At 44.2% G+C, this 19,550-nt stretch overlaps 1 protein-coding gene across 2 annotated transcripts; it reads right to left on the bottom strand.

Annotated features, from left to right (window-relative positions):
* Positions 1-765: 765 nt before the first annotated feature.
* LOC115175043 (apolipoprotein B-100) lies at positions 766-19,287 on the bottom strand. 2 transcript variants are annotated; one of them, XM_029734184.1, is made up of 29 exons: positions 19,218-19,287; positions 18,097-18,138; positions 17,865-17,977; positions 17,612-17,757; positions 17,319-17,466; positions 16,729-16,881; positions 16,389-16,513; positions 16,205-16,290; positions 15,648-16,089; positions 15,434-15,548; positions 15,186-15,332; positions 14,876-15,087; positions 14,563-14,758; positions 14,265-14,444; positions 13,939-14,142; positions 13,251-13,418; positions 12,923-13,128; positions 12,653-12,835; positions 12,411-12,541; positions 12,087-12,297; positions 11,815-11,987; positions 11,479-11,642; positions 9,763-9,872; positions 9,265-9,638; positions 3,115-9,147; positions 2,920-3,031; positions 2,729-2,752; positions 2,177-2,363; positions 766-2,049 (listed from the first exon to the last, which is right to left on the bottom strand). In XM_029734184.1, exons 1-29 carry the CDS (start codon positions 19,270-19,272, stop codon positions 1,051-1,053), a joined length of 11,439 nt encoding a protein of 3,812 aa, XP_029590044.1. In that variant the 5' UTR covers positions 19,273-19,287; the 3' UTR covers positions 766-1,050. The 2 variants fall into 2 exon arrangements, with proteins under 2 accessions (XP_029590044.1, XP_029590043.1); XM_029734183.1 differs by lacking the exons at positions 15,648-16,089; positions 16,205-16,290; positions 16,389-16,513; ... (4 more) ...; positions 18,097-18,138; positions 19,218-19,287 and adding an exon at positions 13,760-13,812 and having other exon boundaries at positions 13,251-13,367; positions 13,941-14,142; positions 15,434-15,572.
* Between the last annotated feature and the right edge of the window lie 263 nt (positions 19,288-19,550).

A 19,550-nucleotide genomic window follows, 5' to 3' on the forward strand; every position in this document is an offset into this window, starting at 1 on the left:
GTTGCACACTATACATAGTCACGTACTTTATGTCCCAGTTATTTAATTAGTGTAGAACAGCCAATACCCTCAAAATTGTTCACACTTAAACTAGCTACCTACTGACGTGATGTTACCCGCTGCTGCTCTGAAGCCTGAATACCCTAAGGGTGTTGTATAAAATGTGAAATGCATTCCTCCTCGAGTGATTCACTGGTCAACCGGAGTACATTTATCTCAATGTCGTTCTACACAGGAGAGAATTTGTTCTTAACAAGACATCACAGCCACATAACATGCCGTGTTAGGTGTACAGCAGCATACACCAGCCCTTCATTTGAGTAGTGCTCTATGTTAGAGTAATATGTACTTTGCATCCCTTGGAGATCCATAAACAGGTTAGGATTACAGTCAGATCAGAAATGAAACATTTATATTTGAAATAGGAGGGTAGTTTTGATAGCATACCATGTACAAGTATTTGATAATGCTCAATGATGTGTTTGAGCCATAGTTTGTTTCCTGTGATTCCATAATATCGGTTGGTTTTAAAGATCAGCAAGAGACTTAATATTATTCATATAGGCTTTCCACTTTGCTCATTTTGGAAGTTATATTCGGGCTATGTCTAAAGATCTCTCAACACTGAAAGAAAGTCAGTCTTATCAATATTAATAGTGTCTATGGTTCACATCACTCATTTGCATCACTAATGGAATGCCTGTTGTTAAAATACTGAGGATCTCAAAACATACACATAGCAGGTGGAAAAATATAAATCAAACATAATGCTGTATAAATGTTATTTATTTTGTACTCTCATATTGCATTTTGTATGGTACAGATAGATAGGGAAATAGGACTCAACAGTATTTCATTTTTATGTTGGTAAGTGTACCAACACTTGTCATTTACACAAAAAGGATAAAATAATAGCTGCATGTTTACCTAAAGGCTTTAAAGACGTGCTGAAATACTTGTTTGAAGTACATTCCCAGCCCTGTGCCTCTGAGTAGCATAATGTTAAACAGATGGTAGTGTTAGACTCAGGGTTCAGTCTGTGAGGGTATCTCACTGGTGGAAGGGAAAGGGAAGCTCGATCTCAAGCCTTCCTCCGCTAACTTTGATGAAAGCCTGGGCCTCCTCAGAAGCCTGCTGCAGAAGACCAGTGATGGCGAGGTTGAGCTGATTAACCACAGACAGAACCATGTTAGTGACGTGTTCAATTGCTATGTTCACCTGCTCCATGTTCAACATAGTATTGACTTGGTCCAGGACGGTCTTGATCACGCCGACAAGGTTATCGTACAGAGCGTTGATGTAGATAGCGACGGCATCCAGGTAGTCAGACTTCAGAGTGTCGACAAACTCCTGGGCCTTCTCAACGATGACCTTCAGAGTCTCGCCAAGCTTCTCCAGGACTATGTCAAGGCTCTCCAGATGCTTCACCAGACCCACAAGCTGGGCAAGAGCATGCTTCATGTTGGCCCTCATGTTATCTATGATCTGGGCTCCAGTCATCACATCACCAATTGGCATAGTGACCTGGATGTCGCTGATCATATCGACCAGAGCATTGAAGGAGGCCTCTGCGCTGTCTATGAGCACCTGGATGGCCTGCTCAACCATAGTGGCAATGCCGGTGGTCAGCTGCTTGAGGACCTTAGGCAGGGTGGTAATTTCCTCAGAGCCAGGGAGCTTGAACTCTGTCTCCCTAAGGAACTTAATGGCAGCATCCAGGAAGACCTGGATGGTTTTCTGGAACTGGAAAACAGTGTTCCTGAAGAGGATTGACAGCTGGCTCAGCTCGGCTGCGTGGCTGTTGGCAGCAGTGTAGGCTTCCTCAATGAGGTTGATGATGGAGCTTTTCAGGCCCTCCACGTGCCCGAAGATCTCATACTTGTTAGAGAAGCTGTTCAGGGTGGATGTGATGGCAGGGAGTCTCTCCTTCAGGCCCAGGAGCATGTCGTGGGGGGCCTCCATGTTGTAGGCAACCTGTAGTTTTATCTTATCGGCATCCTTAGCAGTAGCTCTGATGACCAAGATGTCAACATCATCCTCAGGGGCAGACTGTTAGATATAGGAGAAACACAACACATTTCAATTGACCTGTACAATAGGGTGACATTTCTTTGACTTGTGAATAGGGACACAAGTATTGAGTATTTTAAGATGAATGAAATTAAAAGAAACTCACAGCATAACGGCTGTAAAGTCTAGCGCTCAGCTGAGATGGGATCCTGCCCTGGAGCTGAAGACCCAAGAACCCAGTGGATGGAGTAGAGATGGAAGCACTGACGCCATCTCTGCGGGCAGCATAGCGGAAGTTCACATCAGTGAAGGTTGGGCTGGTGATGTCCACATTCAGGGTGTGACGGGAGACACTAAGAAGTGGAAGAAAAACAGTGTGATCAGTTACTGTCTATTCACTCATAGTTTAATTAAGCAATAAGGCCCGAGGGGTGTGTGGTATATGGCCAATATATCACAAACCCCCAAGATGCCTTATTGCTATTATAAACTGGTTACCAACGCAATTAGAGCAGTAAAAATAAATGTTTTGTCATACCATGCTATACGGTCTGATATACCACAACTTTCAGCCAATCAGCATTCAGGGCTCGAACCACCCAGTTTATAACTCCATGTAATACATGTGTGTAGTAGAAGGTCAAAAGATGTAGACTTTATTTGCTCATGCAATAGTCCTGGATTGAAGTGAATTGAAGGTACATTATTGAGTATTTACCTTCCCTCCTCTTGACGCTTCTTCCTGAAATGCACAAATGACAAAACAAACCATACTAATACATATTCAGGTATCTTCAAATTGCAAAATGTTTGTAATGATTTGATTAACATTGTGCTAACAAGCCTAAATCATTTGTTTCAATATGTATTATGCATTGAAATCAGCCTGTTTTAAAAGTATTACTTTACCTCATAGCCTGGGTAATCACATTCTGAATGTCCATGGTCAGGTCTGCATGGGTAAGGACAGCCTTGCCATTCAAGCTCAGGGCTTCGTTCTCAAAGCTTGCAGTGAAGGAAGCTGTTGAGGCAGTTTCAATTTCCTCAAATACAATTATTTTGCATCAAATAATGACATTATAGAGGACATTGTTATAATTTTACCATCCATGTCGTAATCCAGGAAGTTGATGACAGAGGTAGCAGATGACTTCAGTTCGGCCTTGAAGACAGGGGCATCACCCTTCAACTCAGCTGCCAGATTTGTGGTGTACACAGGGGTGGCAATCTTGGCGGTGGTAGAGATCTTCTGCTTGGTACCTGTCAGCTCGACAACAGTCTTCTCAAAGAGGGAAATGTCACCCACGTTGCTTGGCTGAGACATGTCAATCTCAACATCAGCAGTCAGTGATGTCAATTGTGCAAAGTCAATGGTAGCCTGGGCTACATGCTTTCCCTTGGTGTTGAAGGTAATCACATTGGCTTCGTTGTTGCTGGCGAATTTCAGCACTGCATACACACGGCTCACGGATGCCTCAACAGCCAGGTTCTCATCCACATCCATTTCCAGGATAGTTGTCTCACCGTTGCTGAGTTTGGCATTGGCAATGATCTTTGAGGTGGAGCGTAGGCCATCAGTATTCAGGTACATGTTAGCTTCATTGTCCAGAGCTCCCAAAACAGCATTGTATTCCAGGATTGTGCCATCAATGTTGCCCCTGATGGATGACTCCACAGAGATGTACTCAAGGGTTCCCTCTAGCTTCAGGCTGTGGTCAGCCTCTGCCTTGCCAATTGCTTTGATAAGGGGCAGGTTGAAATCACCTTTCAGCTTCAATGTAGAGGCAGCATTTGGCTTGGTCTTGGTGTCTGCAACAAATTGCTGATTGGCTTCTAGGTTGAAGATGGGCAGGGCAATCTTTGCAATGGTAGCCACAGACGCCGCAACTTCCAGGTTGTTAGGGCTTAGGCTGAAAGTGCTGTCATGGTTTCCCTCAATGTGGGCATTCTCCAAGGACAGGGCAGTGGCCAGCTTAAGCCCTCTTTTGGTGGTCAAACTGGTGGTGCCATCAAGCTTGATCTTAAGAGCCTCAAAAATGGAGGCTGTGGTAGCTCCCAGGCGGAACACAAGGTCGTCCTCAGCGTAAAGTCCGGCATTGGCATTCAGATTGAAGATGGGTGACTTCAGGGAGAGTTCGGTGATCAGGTTGCCCAGAGAGTGAAAATGACTCTTCTGGTACAGGATCTTGGAATCAACATCAAGAGACTGCTCTGTGGTGGTCAAGATGTTCTTCAAGCCAGTATGCTCATACAGGTTCAGATCACTGATGGCTGGAATGTGCATGTTAATGAAGGGCAGATCAATCTCTGGGATGCTGATGGGGTTTGTCAGGAATTCAAGATTAGCCTCACCATTCATAGTAGCAAAGATGCCAGCCTCCTTTTCGTTGTTGTCAATAGTGAAGTTGTAGGAGGATTTGTACTGGTTGAAGCGGGCAAGAGCCACAGTGTTGATCTGTTGAGCTTCAGGCTTGATTGTGGCAGAGTAGTCATTATGGAGATCAATCTTGGCCATCAGTGCCTCATTGAAGCTGAGCTTGGTGTTTCCCTTGTTTTGGAAGTCAAAGACAACTTCAATAGGATGAATCTTAACGGTGAGTGAGTTTGACAGGATTCCACTGAGACCTCCAACAAGCTCTGTGTCATGGTTTGCCTTCAGTTCAACCTTCATATCTCCCAAATTGACATTTCCAGATGCCACCAGAAGGCTGTTCTTGATGGCAATGCCTTCTGCCTCAGAGCGGGCCTCAAATGTGATGTGACTGAGAATGACTGCATCAGCATTCATGGTCTGCTTCATCTTCAGAAGGGCAGTGTCGGTGTCAGCGGAGATTGTCAGCTTAGCAGTGCTGGGACTGATGGCGAAGTGAAGGTCACACTTGTGTGTGCCCTCGTGAAAGTTGAACTTCATAGCACCATCATTTCCAATGTTCAGAGTGATTGTTGTGTCCTCCAGGCGGGCAACAGCCTTTTGGGTCACAGAGGCTCCATTGGTGAAGCCAAGGATTGGGATATTGATCTGGTGGTTGTAGGTGGTGTCCACAGATGCAGACATACCACCCAATGTGGCAAAGAATGCATTATTGACAATGTCAGCCGTGTAGTGTGCAGTGGTTGCCTTGACTGTGGTCTTAGCTGAGGCCTGGGCTGCAAGGCGGTAGAGGGTCACTGATGCCTGGTGTTCGACTGCAAGTGCAGTGTGGGTAAACTTAAGGGTCTCTGCAACTATCACACGGTTCAACTTGGGGATGGCAACGCGAGCAGTGGAGTCCAGGTTGTAGCTGAATATCTCAAAAATGGGAGATATGGCCTGGGAGGTTAGGAAAGCGGTGAGCTGAGGAGTCTCCTCACTGTCAGTAGAGTTCTGGAGCTCAGCAGAGGTCCTAATGCTGTAGATGGGGGTGCTGACTTTGATCTCACCATAGAGCTTGCCAAAGCAAGGGACACTGATCTCACTGGGAATGGCAGGGAGCTTGATCTCAGGGATCTGGAGCGTTGGAATCTCTAGGAGCTTCTCTGCGACCACCTTAGGTAGGACGGGGAAGTAGAACTCTGGGAATGTGATCTCTGGGAGGGTAATGTCAGGTAGGGTTGGCAGGTAGCTCATGGTCAGGTCTCCGAAGAAAACATCCAAATTCAGATTCTGGATCTCAAAGTTGAAAATAAAATCTATGAGCTCTGTGACCTTCTGCTTGATATCGTCAAAGGAAACGGTGGTAGCTGGCACTGTGTGGAAACCCAGGATAGTGAACTCAGGGATATCCAGCTGTGTTGGAATGTCAATCTCCTGAAGCTTCTCCAGGCTGACCTTCATGGAGGGCATGACCAGGTCAGTGAGAGGGATGGTGAATGAAGGGAAGTCCAGCTCAGCTGTCTTCAGTCCAGTAACAACTCCCTCAATGATCTGCTTGACCTCGCTGACAATTTGTTGTTCACCAGCAAACTTCTGGATCACCTCAAACACATTGCCGAACATCTCATTTATGACAGTGATGACCTTGGTGTAGAGTTCACTCACCTGCTGCAGGTATGAGATGATATCATTTCTAAGGTCCATATTGGTGATTCCCTGCTTTAGCCTCTCAGAAATTGCCTTAATTTCATTAAGGATGGCATGGTCGAGCACGTCCTTCACTGTTTTGATCATGTCTGCAACCTTGAGTTTCCTCAGATGTTCAGTGTAGTTAAGTGCAGATGACACAAGAAAGTTGACAAACTCTCTTGAAGCCTGAAGTTTCTGTGGGATCTCAAGTGCCTTGATCAGCTCATTCACATAAGCGGTGTATTCAGAAATCATCTGGTTGGTTTCATCCACATAGGCATTGTAATCAAATGACCTCAGCTGCTGGACAACAGAGTCAAGATATTCATTCAGCTGTTCAATCACCTGTTTGATCTCAATAGCTTTTAAGGAGTTGATGGCTTCTTCCAGCATCTGCATTACCTTCGCTGGGATATCGATGGCCTTCAGCTTATTAACAAGGACCTGAATTGTTTCATCAATTTTGAACTGCTTAATTAGACCCACAACCTTCTCCAGGACTGCTTCAACCTTCTTGTCAACCTCATACTTGACAATCAGACCTCTCAGCTTGGCGTGGAAAACATTCAATTTGCCAATGATATCCAATTCCTGGATCACTGCCTTGACAGACTCAATCATCTTGATGATCACTTCAGTGGGAAGGTGTTCCATCAGCTGCTGAACATGAGCTTCCAAGTTGATGGAGGAAATGTAGTTTCTCAGATCCTCAACAGTTTTGGTTCTGTCAAAGTTCTCAATGAACTGCTTTAATTCACTCACTGCGTTTTCAATTTTAGCCTTGATTTCAAACTGGGCATCAATGTCGTGCAGGAGTGAAATGCTGCTGTTCTTCAGTTTCTGCATGTCTATCTGCTTGATCAGCTCTTCGATAGCATCAATGACAGCTACGATCATAGTAGTGATTTTATACTCTTCGTTGATGGCATTCAGCTCCTGGCTGAGCCTCTCAATTACAGTTTCAGACAGGGTACCACTCGCAATCATCTCCTTGGAGGCAGCAACAATGCCCTGGATACTGGATGCCAGGCCCATCAGCAGTTTTTCAACAGCAATCTTGAGGTTCACAAGGGAGGCCTCTAGGTATTCCAGAGTGATGGCGTACTCCTCGGTGAGGGCAATCAGGTTCTGTTTGAGCTGGACAGCCTTGCCTTCCAGATTCAGTTTGGCAACAAAGTCACTGACATGATGGGGCAGAGCCTCAAGCTTAGCCTTGACCTCATCACTATTGATATAATTCTGAATAGCCTCTGCCATGTTAACAATAGTGATCTTGATGTTTTCCAGGATTGCAGGCAAACTTTTGAGGAAGGGCAGGTTAATCAAGTGACTGTCAGTGTTCTTATCATACTTCAGGAAACCAGAAATTGTGAATTCCTGCTCTTCACTGGCAGCTGTGTTCAGGAGGCCGGTGAGGAGGGTTGCAGACAGCTCCAGTCCAAGCCTTTCAGCATTGTTGTAGGCACTCACTTCCTGATTGAGGGCGTGGTTGTTCAACTTTGACTTCATCCTAAGTATGGCCCTCTGCTCCTGGGGAGTCAGAAGTGTGTCTATCTTGTTGTCAATTGTGGTTTCTAGGGGGAAGCCATTGTCCAGCTGCTGGGTGACAGAAGCTCTGCATTCATGAGAGCTGGCAAAAGCCAGGGGCTGTGCTTTAAGGAGGAATTTTCCATAGAGCTGAGCGCTCTGCTTACCATACAGGGTCAGGTCACCATCAGCATTAAAGATGGCGTCAAGATTGAAGTCGAAGGGAATAATGCTGGCACGGATGGTGTTGTCGAAGCGGAAAGGCTGGGAGTTGAAGCGGGCGTCATTGTGGATCTTTGCAGCAAGGCCAACAATTTCAAGCTCAATGTTGTGGCTCATGTGAGCACCAAGGAGCTTTCCATTAGTGCTGCACTTAGCATTAGCGGTCAAGTCTGCATAGTTGATCTCATAGGTGTGTTTGAGCTCTTCCTCACCATAGGCCGCCTTCAGGCTTCCAGTAAAGTCAATTTTGTAGATCACTGCCTTCAGCTGAGCCTCGTTGACTAGGTTGGCTGCCAGCAGTTTCAGGTTATTGTTCATATTTACAGAGGCAGTGTAGTCCTGCAGGTCAATGGTGATGTCATGTGTATAGGAAGTGCTCTCGCTGACAATGGCCTCAGCCTTTGAGTTGAAGGCAAGGCTGGAGAGAGTGATGGTCAGTGAGTTGGCATTCTCAACCTTCATGTCATTCAATGCACTATTGGTCTCAATGGACAGAGTAGCCTTGGAGGAATCAATTCCACCGTTGAAGGTGTTCTCCATGGTGAACGGGCCCTGCAGGGTGGTTGTTCCGCTTGTGGCCAGGCCAGCCTTGTTCATTGTCAGGGTAGCTTTGTGTGCAGCTTTGTTCTCAAGCAGCTTTACAGTGCCATCACTGTTCACAGCCAGGCCATTGACATCCAGGGAGGCTGTGACAAGAGAGTATATGCGATTCTCAGAGTGGTCAGCGTTGGTCTCCATCTTGATTGTGACTGCTCCAAAGCCAACAGAAGCCTCAGCCTGGTTGTGGATCTTCATACCAAGGGCAAGGGCATTGGTGTCACATTTCAGGGACAGCTGGTTATCCTTGAAGGCAAGTTCAGCAGCATGGGTCAGGATGTCTTCGAATGCATTCGTGTTAGACACAACAGACAGCTCGCCATTGGCAAAGGATGCAGCAATGGTGTTCTGGGCCTTAAGAATGGTTGAATTAATTTTCAGGGAAGAATCAATCACTGCCTCTGGTCTGAATGGGAAGATGGTAAAAGACTGGGTTGTGATTGTGGTGCCATAGACAGGTCCTGCTTTGACTGTTCCCTCCAAGTTGCTATCACCAGAGATCTTCAGTGTTGGAGCCAGTATTGGCGCTTCAGAATTGAAGCCAACTTGGCCGGTGTGCTCTAGGTTTACACTCAGACCCATGGGGCTTGTTGCTTCGATTTTGCTGCTGGATTTCACATTGATCTTGTTGTCTGTAACAGTGCCAACTTCCCTTATGCTAATGCTGGCATCAATGAACTTGTGGCTCACGGAGGTCTTCACATGGGCCTTGATGGAATCAGCAGGAGTGGTGGCAAGCAATCCAGATCCTATTTACAACACAGAAGGAACAATTATTGATTATTGCACAACTAAACATATTCCAGATTGTGTAATTCTCAATTAATTACAAAGGCATTAGAAAATCTCTGGAGGTGGAACTCTACCTTCAATCTTGATGCACAGGAGTTCCATTGAGCAGCTGCCTGTCACATCGAACTTGGCAGAATAGCTTGGTGTCTCAGCGGCATCTTTGCCAGCAGACACTGAGCCCTCCAAGTTGTAGAAGTTGCTCTTCACCTTTGTGGACAGCTGAGTTTTTCCGAAGAGGGGCACAAATATATCAAGGGTCTCTGGGATGAAAAGCTCAGGGATGGGGATCTCCATGGAGGCAATGTCCAAGCCAAGCTGGGGCAGAGCCAGGTGTGGTGTGGTCAGTGCAGCTGGGAAGTTCAGCTCCTCAGATGATTTTCCACCAAGAGGGAGGGGAATGGCGATGAAGATACGCTCATTGTTGAAGTGGTAAGCAGCTGTGGCATCACTGTTTAAAAAAAATGGATTTAATCATGAATTAGTCATGGAACCCCCCCCCCCCCCCAATTTTTTATTTTTATTTAATGTATTGACTGAAATTATTCTCATGCTAGTTGATTGATGTAACTCACACATTCAGGAAAAGTTTCTCAGGCAGAGTCATCTCTGGCATCCCAGGGACTTTCAGGTTCTGCATATATGGGATATCAGCAGCATATTTCTCCAGGTAGTTGTTGGTTGCCTGTAATAGAAATACAGTGCCAGTTAAAAGTTAGGACACACCTAGTCATTCCAGGGTTTTTCTTTATTTGTACTATTTTCTACATTGCTGAATAATAGTGAAGACATCAACACTTTGAAATAACACATATGGAGTCATGTAGTAACTAAAAAAGTGTTAAACAAATCACAATAGAGATTATTCAAAGTAGCAACCCTTTGCCTTGATGACAGCTTGGCATTCTCTCAACCAGGTTCATGAGGTCGTCACCTGGAATGCATTTCAATTAACGTGTGTGCCTTGTTAAAAGTGAATTTGTGGAATTTTGTTCCTTCTTAATGAGTTTAAGCCAATCAGTTGTGTTGTGACAAGGTAGGGGTGGTATACAGAAGATAGCCCTATTTGGTAAAAGACCAAGTCCATATTATGGCAAGAACAGATCAAATAAGCAAAGAGAAACGGCAGTCCATCATTACTTTAGGACATGCAGGTCAGTCAATCCGGAACATTTCAATAACTTTTAAAGTTCCTTCAAGTGCAGTCGCAAAAACCATCAAGCACTATGTTGAAACTGGCCCTCACGAGGACCACCTCAGGAAAAGAAAACCTAGAGTTACCTCTGCTGCAGATGCTAAGTTCATTAGAGTTACCAGCCTCAGAAATTGCAACCCAAATAAATGCTTCACAGAGTTCAAGTAACGGACACATCTCAACATCTGTTCAGAGGCGACTACGTGAATCAGGCCTTCATGGTCGAATTGCCGCAAAGAAACCACCACTAAAGGACACCAATAAGAAGAAGAGACTTGCTTGGGCCAAGAAACATGAGAAATGGATATTAGACCGGTGGAAATCTGGTCTGATGAGTCGCAGAGTATGTGAACGGATGATCTCCGCATGTGTGGTTCCCACCGTGAAGCATGGAGGAGGAGGTGTGATGGTGTGGGGGTGCTTTGCTGGTGACACTGTCAGTGATTTATTTAGAATTCAAGGCACACTTAACCAGCATGGCTACCACAGCATTCTGCAGCGATACGCCATCCCATCGGGTTTGCGCTTAGTGGGACTATCATTTGTTTTTCAACAGGGCAATGACCCAACACACCTCCAGGCTGTGTAAGGGCTATTTGACAAAGAAGGAGAGTAATGGAGTGCTGCATCAGATGACCTGGCCTCCACAATCACAGGGCTTAAACCCAATTGAGATGGTTTGGGATGAGTTGGACCGCAGAGTGAAGGAAAAGCAGCTAAAAAGTGCTCAGCATTTGTGGGAACTCCTTCAAGACTGTTAGAAAAGCATTCCATGTGAAGCTGGTTGAGAAAATGCCAAGAGTGTGCAAAGCTGTCGTAAAGGCGAAGGATGGTTTCTTTGAAGAATCTGAAATCTAAAATAGATGTTTGTTTAACACAAAATAGATGTTTGTTTAACACTTTTGGTGTTAAACAAACTATTTCATAGTTTGATGTCTTCACTATTATTCTACAATGTAGAAAATTGTAAAATATAGAAAAACCCTTAAATGAGTAGGTGTGTCAACTTTTGACTGGTACTGTCATATTGTAATATATTAAGTTCAGAGAGGACAAAATAGTGATCATAAGATTAAAGTGTTTTTTTTTGTTTTACCTCTACAGACTTGGTGAGGATGTGACGGACCTTCATGTCGGTCTGGCCCACCTGCTGATCAAGAACATCATTGACCATCTTCTGGATTGCCTCGGCATGAGGGAGGATGTTCTGGATCTCAGAATTCATGTCAGACTTGACCTCAGCCACAATCTTCTCGTCATCTACAAAGTAAGATTCATTCATTGTAAATTAAATTGAATGTTAATGACTTTCCCATGATTACTTGACATTTAAAGCCTGGCAAAGCTCTCAGAAACATACAGTTAAAGTTGATCATGAAGCAAAACAATTAATCATTGTACAAAATCTGGGCGATATTGAAAGCCTGCATACCATATTTTAGGGTGATCTTTTGCACTGAGGTGGTCTCTGGGAGCTTGATGTCACTCTCAAGCTCAAGTTCCAGTTCCTCACCACGCTTCACGTTGGCTGTAAATGTGGCATCAGCCTTGATTGAAGGGACAAGCAGCTGCACCTGCAGCATAGCATCCTTCATGGCCTCAATTCTGCATGGAAAACCATGAGTCAGTTAGAATTTGGAAGAAAGGGAAAACAGAAGAAACCAAAACAGGGAAGTACTTTGTGGGGTAGCATTGTCAGCTTACTTAGCACGGCCAACCAGGGACAGCTGAGGGATGTTCTTGTTGATGAGGTCAATGGAGATGGAGTGTATTCCTTTGCCCTTGGTGTTGCCATCCACAACGCCCAGTCTGATTCCAGCCTCCAAGTCAAAGTCAGGGATCTGGATGTCGGTGGTGATGACATTCTTCCTCCTGTTGTACTTCACAGTGGCTGTGGCCTCAGTGGGGTCAGCACCTGTGTCCAGGATAAACTGAATAAGTTAGTCACCAAGGAAAAGGTTGTACGGTAGATATGGAAGGACTGTGTTACTCTAAAAGAGGGCTTTTGTAACTTAGAGCTAGCTATACCTTCTGCCTTCAGGACCATCTTTACAGTGTCAACTTTCTGACGACCTTCTTCTCCCTCCCTGAGGAGTTCGTAGCCGATGGTGGCCGTGTATTCAGTGACCTCACCAGTGGGGTGGAGCTCCACAGCAAGCCTATAGAAATGTTTCATTTCCAAAAGTTAAGGCTAAGATCAATTTCTACCTGAAAATAGGAAAACATATATGGAGCATGTTAAAATGTATTTGCATCGAACTAGTACTTACTTGCTATCTCCGGTAAAGGGGAAATAGGGTGCTGTGTCATGGGAGCTAGCATCAGAGTACTGAAGGGTGGTGCAGTACTTCATACCAGCTAAGAATGGAGTGCACTCAGACACATCAATTCTGTCCTCTACCAGAGACGGGATGGGTTTCACTCCAGCAGAGGTCACTTCGAACAGCTTGTTGCTATAATTGGGGTCGTGGAAAGGAAATGTTTAGGCTCTGATAAATATTGGTCATCAAGTATTATCTAAATGATACTCTGACACTTACGTGATGCTGATGAGCTTGGCAGGACCCTGAGGAGCAGGGATGGTCAGCTTGACCTGGTTGTCGGCCATGGCGATCTTAGCGCTGAGCCCACTCTCGTGGTATAGGCTGGTGTGCATCTCCAGGCCAGAGAGAAGGTACTCAGGAATGTGGGAACCAACCCGGGCCACAAACTCAATTCCAGCGGAGGGCATGAAGGAGACCTCGCTCTGTGGGAAAGGGATCAGTCAAAGTATATTATATAGATATGCAAAAAGACTGATGGACTTCACATGTATTAGGGTTACTACAAATAGAAAACAGATCAGTGAAAATAAATATAAAAGTTTACCATGTCGGGTGTAATGTGTAGTCCTCCCTTGATGCCAGGGGTGAAGGTACCAGACAGGGCAATCTTCAGTGGCACACCAGTGGCAGTTGGCAGGAAGAATTCGTTATCCATGAAGATGTAATGGGCGAAGACTTCATTGTCAGTGTTGGTCATCAGTCCCTTCATAAGCTGTGGAACATGTACAGTTGAAGTCAGAAGTTGACATACACCTTAGCCAAATACATTTAAACTCGGTTTTTCACAATTCCTGACATTTAATCAAAATAAAAATTCCCTGTTTTAGGTCAGTTAGGATCACCACTTTATTTTAAGAATGTGAAATGTCAGAATAATAGTAGAGTGACTTATTTCAGCTTTTATTTCTTTCATCACATTCCTAGTGGGTCAGAAGTTTACATACACTCAATTAGTATTTGGTAGCATTTCCCTTAAATTGATCAACTTGGGTCAAACGTTTCCGGTAGCCTTCCACAAGCTTCCCACAATAAATTGGGTGAATTTATGAATATGTAATGGGCGAAGACTTCATTGTCAGTGTTGGTCATCAGTCCCTTCATCAGATTTCAGATTTTGGATAGTAAATTGAGCTTTAATTTTTTATCATTGATATGTCATTCTTGCCAGATGAGTTAACATTAATGTATATCTGAAGTGATAGTGTTGCTTTTTTCCATATCTTTATACATACATCAGTGGGGAACATCTTGAGTACGTTGTCAATCATCAGACCAGCAGAGTAGGCCATCTTCTCCATCTCATTGGTCTTCAGGTATCCAAGTTCATTTCCCAGCAGTCTCAGGTAAACCATAGCCTCAGGGGACTCCTGAGTCTTCAGATCCCTGACCAGTTTGTTGAGGTTGCGGCCGATTTCTCTCATGATGTTCTGGGAAGCCTACAGAATATTTTTTTAACAAGGAAAGAAGCAGTTAGCTTATGCTACAATGAAATAATTAGCATCAAAATCGCACTAATTAAAATGTTCAGTAAGGAAAGAGAAAGAACGGTTTTGAATACCTGTCTCTTCATTCTGTCTTTCTTCAGAGCGGGCATCATCCTCTTCATGACCTCATTGACCTGCAGGGGCATCTTGTCAGAAACGAAGTAGACGGTCTTTAGAACTGTGTCAGGGAAGAATCCGTTCTCTCCGAACAAAGCCTCAACAGTTGTCTCAAGTCCTTTGCCTTCCATGCCAACCTTACAAGTGAAGAGAATGTTCACCATGAGACTGATAGAAAAATAAGTGTATATTCTGTAAAAAAAACATCATCCCTATAAGAGGCTTAGGGAAACAACTTAAATTGTATTTTTTTACCTCCACCATGTCAACATTGTAGCCGAAGGCCTTCAGGGTCATCTCCAGCATGACTTCCTTGGGCAGATAGCTGGTGCCCTCGAAGAGCATATTTCCTTGCACAGATCCAATCATGTAGTTGCGGGAGAACTTGGTGGGATCCATGACAGTTCCAACCTCATTTCCCTGCAGGGCATCAAGAATCTTCTGTCTCAGCCTTTAATGGAAGGAATAATTTATTACATGGTCAAACCTATGATGAGGAGGGAACAACCGAACAGAATATTTCTGTTAGCTGAGGCAGTAAATACTGCAGATGATATCTCTCACGTACTCCTGGGTCTCGGCTGCTGTGGATGCCAGTATATTAGTCAGGTGGGAGATGACAAAGCTCTTGGCCTGCTGGTCTTCTTCGATGGGCAGAGCGGCGGCCAGCTGAGCCAGTTCAGCAGGCTGGGGGTCCTTCATCAGCACCAGGTAGGCAGCAACACGCTTCTGCAGGGGGCTAGCACCACTCAAAAGAACCTGCATGAGCACCTCTCTGCCCTGTAAACAGGAGAATGTGTATAACAGTTCTGCAGTGAACGAAGAGTTGACAGTTTCCATATACATTTTTTAAAGCTAATAGGATAAGAGTGAGTTACCTCCTCAGGGACAGGGGTCTGTCTGAATGCCTGAATGGCAGCCTGTTGGACTTCCAGGGAAGCGACAGGCTCGTTTACACACTGGATCACAGCCGACTTCAGGGCAGGACTGGCGGCTCCCATGGCTGCAGCCATGTTACCAATAACCTGGGGAGCAGAAGGAAGCAAACATGAGTTATTCTGATTGAAATTGTTGCTTCCTGTGTGAGTAAACCTGAAAAAGCTATGGGGAGCGATGGAACACACACCCTCAGGGCCAGGAAGTTCTGCTCCTTGTCACCGGTGCAGTCACCCAGCTGGGAAACAGCAAACTCAGCCACAGCCTCGATCTCAGGGGTCACTTTGCCCTCGGCCTTGTAGAACCTAATGAGGAACACAATGTGAAATTTAACATAAGAATTTCATTGTCTGCATCTGCTCAGTTCCATTTAGAAAATATGTTGCTTTAAAATGTCTGTTTACCTCTTGACAACATTGCTCAGGGCATACAGGATAGGCTTGCTCTGCTTGTACCGTGCCATAGCCAGCATGTCGTTGACCAGGAGGGCAGAGGGGTTGGGGACCAGTCCCATAGCGAACACGACGGCATCAACCTCAAAGGCAGAGTTGTCAAAGGTCCTGAGGATCTGCATGATGGCACTGCTGCACTCTGGGGTACCGCACTGGGCCAGAACCTGGTAGGTCAGTGGTCCGGACACCTTCAGGGCCTCGGGGATAGCAGGGCTCAGGGTCTCAGCCTTCATTCCACGGACCATGCTCACAAGCTGCTGGAAGAGGTGGGCTCTCTTCTCACCGTTGGACAGAGTGGCCAGTTCCCTCAGGACGGCCAGAGGAGCATCCTTGTCCTGAACAACACTCTTGTCCTCAGCAGCCTCCATTGGCAGACCCTTGAGGTTGGCCACATCTGCAGGAAGATAAAGTCAGTTTTGACACTGAGCAGGTGAAATCCTTTTTCAATTATCTCTGACTGCCTACGATAATCATCTTCATAATTAGAATGCAATGTAAGGGATACTTACTGTGGTTAAAAACTCTCTCATTGTATGTGGAAACCTCCAGCAGAGTCAGGAACTGCTTGCCAACGTTGGTAACTCCATACTCTCCCCTGTGGAAAGCCAAAGAGATGATAAAGACTTATGCAACATCTCTTAACATTGCAGGTACATATTTCATAAAACATTACAGGCATAATGTTTTACACACTTGTGAGAGAAAGGCACCAGGATGTGCTTCTCAGTGCAGGCACCAGAGATCATGTGCTTCTTGTCATTGTCAAACTTGTAGTTGCAGGTCTGGGAGCTTCTGATCAGCTGAGCAAGAGGATAGTGCTGTAGGAGGATAAATTATTATTGTTTACGTTTTTTTGTCAAGTTCAAAAGTGAATAAGGAGTAATATTAGTTGTCATTTCAGCTACTGGAGCGGAGAAAGATAATTACTTTGAAGGGTTTTTGTAAAGGAGTTAAAAAGTGAATTAGGATTAATAAATTATTTAGGGTTTATTTCAGAATCTAACAAGCAACTTTTACTTTCTTGCAGTCTTACCATGCCAGAGATGAGGGCCAGGGGGCTGGTGTGGTCCCTCTGGGGGATGAAGTGGTCACATTTGGACAAGTCCCTGTTGAGAGTGATGTCAGTAGCGATGTCCTCCATGGCGTTGACTATGTAGTTGGTCTTGCACATGCCGTGGATGGTGGGCTGAGGGGAAAGTCAATGATCCTTGTCATATTTAAATAAATATAAATACTGATTTATGTTTTCTGAAAAACTGAATGTGACATATTGCTCTCTGCAGAGCCATGAACATAATTTTCTTGGCTAGTCTTGTACCTTGTAGTGCATCACGTTGGCGTGCCAACAGTACTGCATTCCCTTTCATTTATTATGTCTTTATTACACAATAATTACATTTTTGTTTCTTGGATTCACTAAAACAAGCACCAATATGTACCATTGTCTACCAGGTAGTTTCCAATTGTATTGAATAATATGGAGTAATAAGGTACACACTGTTAGTAATAAAGTACCCATTGAGTAGTACTCAATAAGAAATGACTTGCTCATATCACTGAAACTACACTGTAATACAACGTGTGTAGTTATGATTGGGGTGTTTTCTGAGAAGATCAACATACCATTTTCTTGTTGTTCTCCTCTTCCAGCAGGGGCACGGCAAGGGCAGAGACGATACCTCTCTTGATGTTCAGGATGGTCATGGACTCATCCTCCTCAGGGTACAGTTTCACATCGTACACTCTCTCAACCACAACCTTCAGAGGATGTCTGAGCAGGGAGAGAGAGGTGAAAGGTTGGTTACCAGTTAACTCCAAATTACAATGTGCTTAATAGAAGAGAGGACAAGGAATTTTGAACAAATATTGGGGACATGGGTTGGGTTAGGGCATGTGTGACAGCCTTGGGGTCTTACTTCTCCATGGCAGCAGCGAAGGCATCAGATCCAGGTGCAGGTCCGAACACAGGGTTGCCCTCTGCGTCCATATCGACAACCTCACTCAAGCTACAGCCTGTGGTACGCAGGATGTAGCTGCAAGACTGAGGAACTTCAATCTCAACCTGTAGGGCGAGACAAAGAGGTTAAAAGGCTTCCTTACTGGGATTTGCGTGAGGACAATATTAATGGACTGAAGTGAATGCTTAATGCTCTGAGGTATGATGTCTACCTTGCAAGTGCACTTGGGTCCATTTATGAGATTGGAAGCTCCTTCAATGGCATTCAGGGACTGTGCTTCGTACTGGTATTCATATTTGTGAAGGCTCTTGTACCTTCTTGCCACTAGGGAGAGATTAGAAATTGTATTTTTAATGTGTTTGAGTAAAGAACCGTCATGTTGCCATAACAGTGGGCAAACTGCAGCACATTGGTAGGATAAGCAATGATTTGTTGGTACGTACGCAAGCATGTTGGATGTTCTTCGGCACCATCGTCTTGGGAGTCTGTGAGAGGATAACGCAATTTTGGTCAAAGCATACAGAAGTTTTATAATTAATTACAACATGACTGAAATTGTTTTTAAGTGTGTAAAAAAGCAGCTTTTCTTTCTTTGAATGGTGTGGGTGCAGTTATGTATCTGTTCCACTGCCTGTCCCCTCTACTCACTTTACTATCAAATCATGTGGGCATGAGGGGGAACTGCCCCCACTCGTTTAAAATAAAAACTGTTATATTGTTTACATCCCAGAAAGTGATATTTGCACGTCTGCACTGTCAGAATTCAGATATTTGTAAAATTGCTTGCTTGCACAGTATCACCTAATAAATCTTACATTTTGTGAGAAAACACTGTTTTACCGGACTAAAAATAGAGGACAAAAAGCTCAAAGACAGATCTCGACTTATATCTACCAGCTGAACAGGACTTTCATCATTTACATTTTATTTAGATTTTTCAGGTTCACCATCAGAAATAGTTTTGTTGATATACAGTCAATGTATTTGGCGGTTTTAAAGAAAGTTAACTTGTAATTTGCAACAGGGACAGTGTGTATTTTACGAGATTAACTGTGCAATGTCGAGAGGAGATGCTTCAGTTCACTCTGTAATGTTCCAAGTGCTATTTTACAAAAAAAACTATTTTGCAACAAAATGACATAGATTTTGCACATGCAAAGTAAAATGCACATAGCTAAAAACACCCACTTTTATAAACAAATTCTAGTTGTTCAAGTTAACAGCTACCGATAATTTGGTTTGGCATTAGAATATTTAAAATTAAACATTTCCGAATGGAACACTTCTAAAGAAAATACCTTAAATCTGAAAATTACAAACATGAAAACTCAAGAAACAAACTACTGCTGGGTAATATTTCATTTTAAATCTTTAAAAAAGTTAACAGCTACATACATGTCTCTTTGGTATTATAATATGTAAAACGAAAATTGTCCAAAATAAAAACTTTTAAAGCATATTTTTCAAATCTGAAAATAACAAACATGTAAACTCAAGAAACAAACTACTACCTGGTAAAAATAGATTTTTATCCACAGCAGGGACCAGTCAGAGAGGTACTTACGGGCTAAGGCAAGGGTGCTCAGAAGAAGCAAAAGAGAGAGCTTTGTGTCCCCCATGATGGGTTGAAGCTCTTTCCTTTGCGTTGGCGAGTACTCGTCGAGACTGATTTCTCCACTCCAGCACTAGTCTTTTATACCCTAGGGATTCTATAGGAAGGGGAGGTGGGAGCTACAGACAGTGCTGCCCCTACACCAAAGTCCATCCCATACGTATGTGTGGAGGGACAAAGGCAACTAGTTTCAAAAAACTGTCCATGGATATGATAACAAACTTGCAGAATCAGTCATTTTTGTGCAGTAGTAACACGTATTTTCCAAGATTAGGAAGACCACTG

This window comes from Salmo trutta, chromosome 35, assembly GCF_901001165.1.
Source record: "Salmo trutta chromosome 35, fSalTru1.1, whole genome shotgun sequence".
Taxonomy (NCBI): Eukaryota; Metazoa; Chordata; class Actinopteri; order Salmoniformes; family Salmonidae; genus Salmo; species Salmo trutta.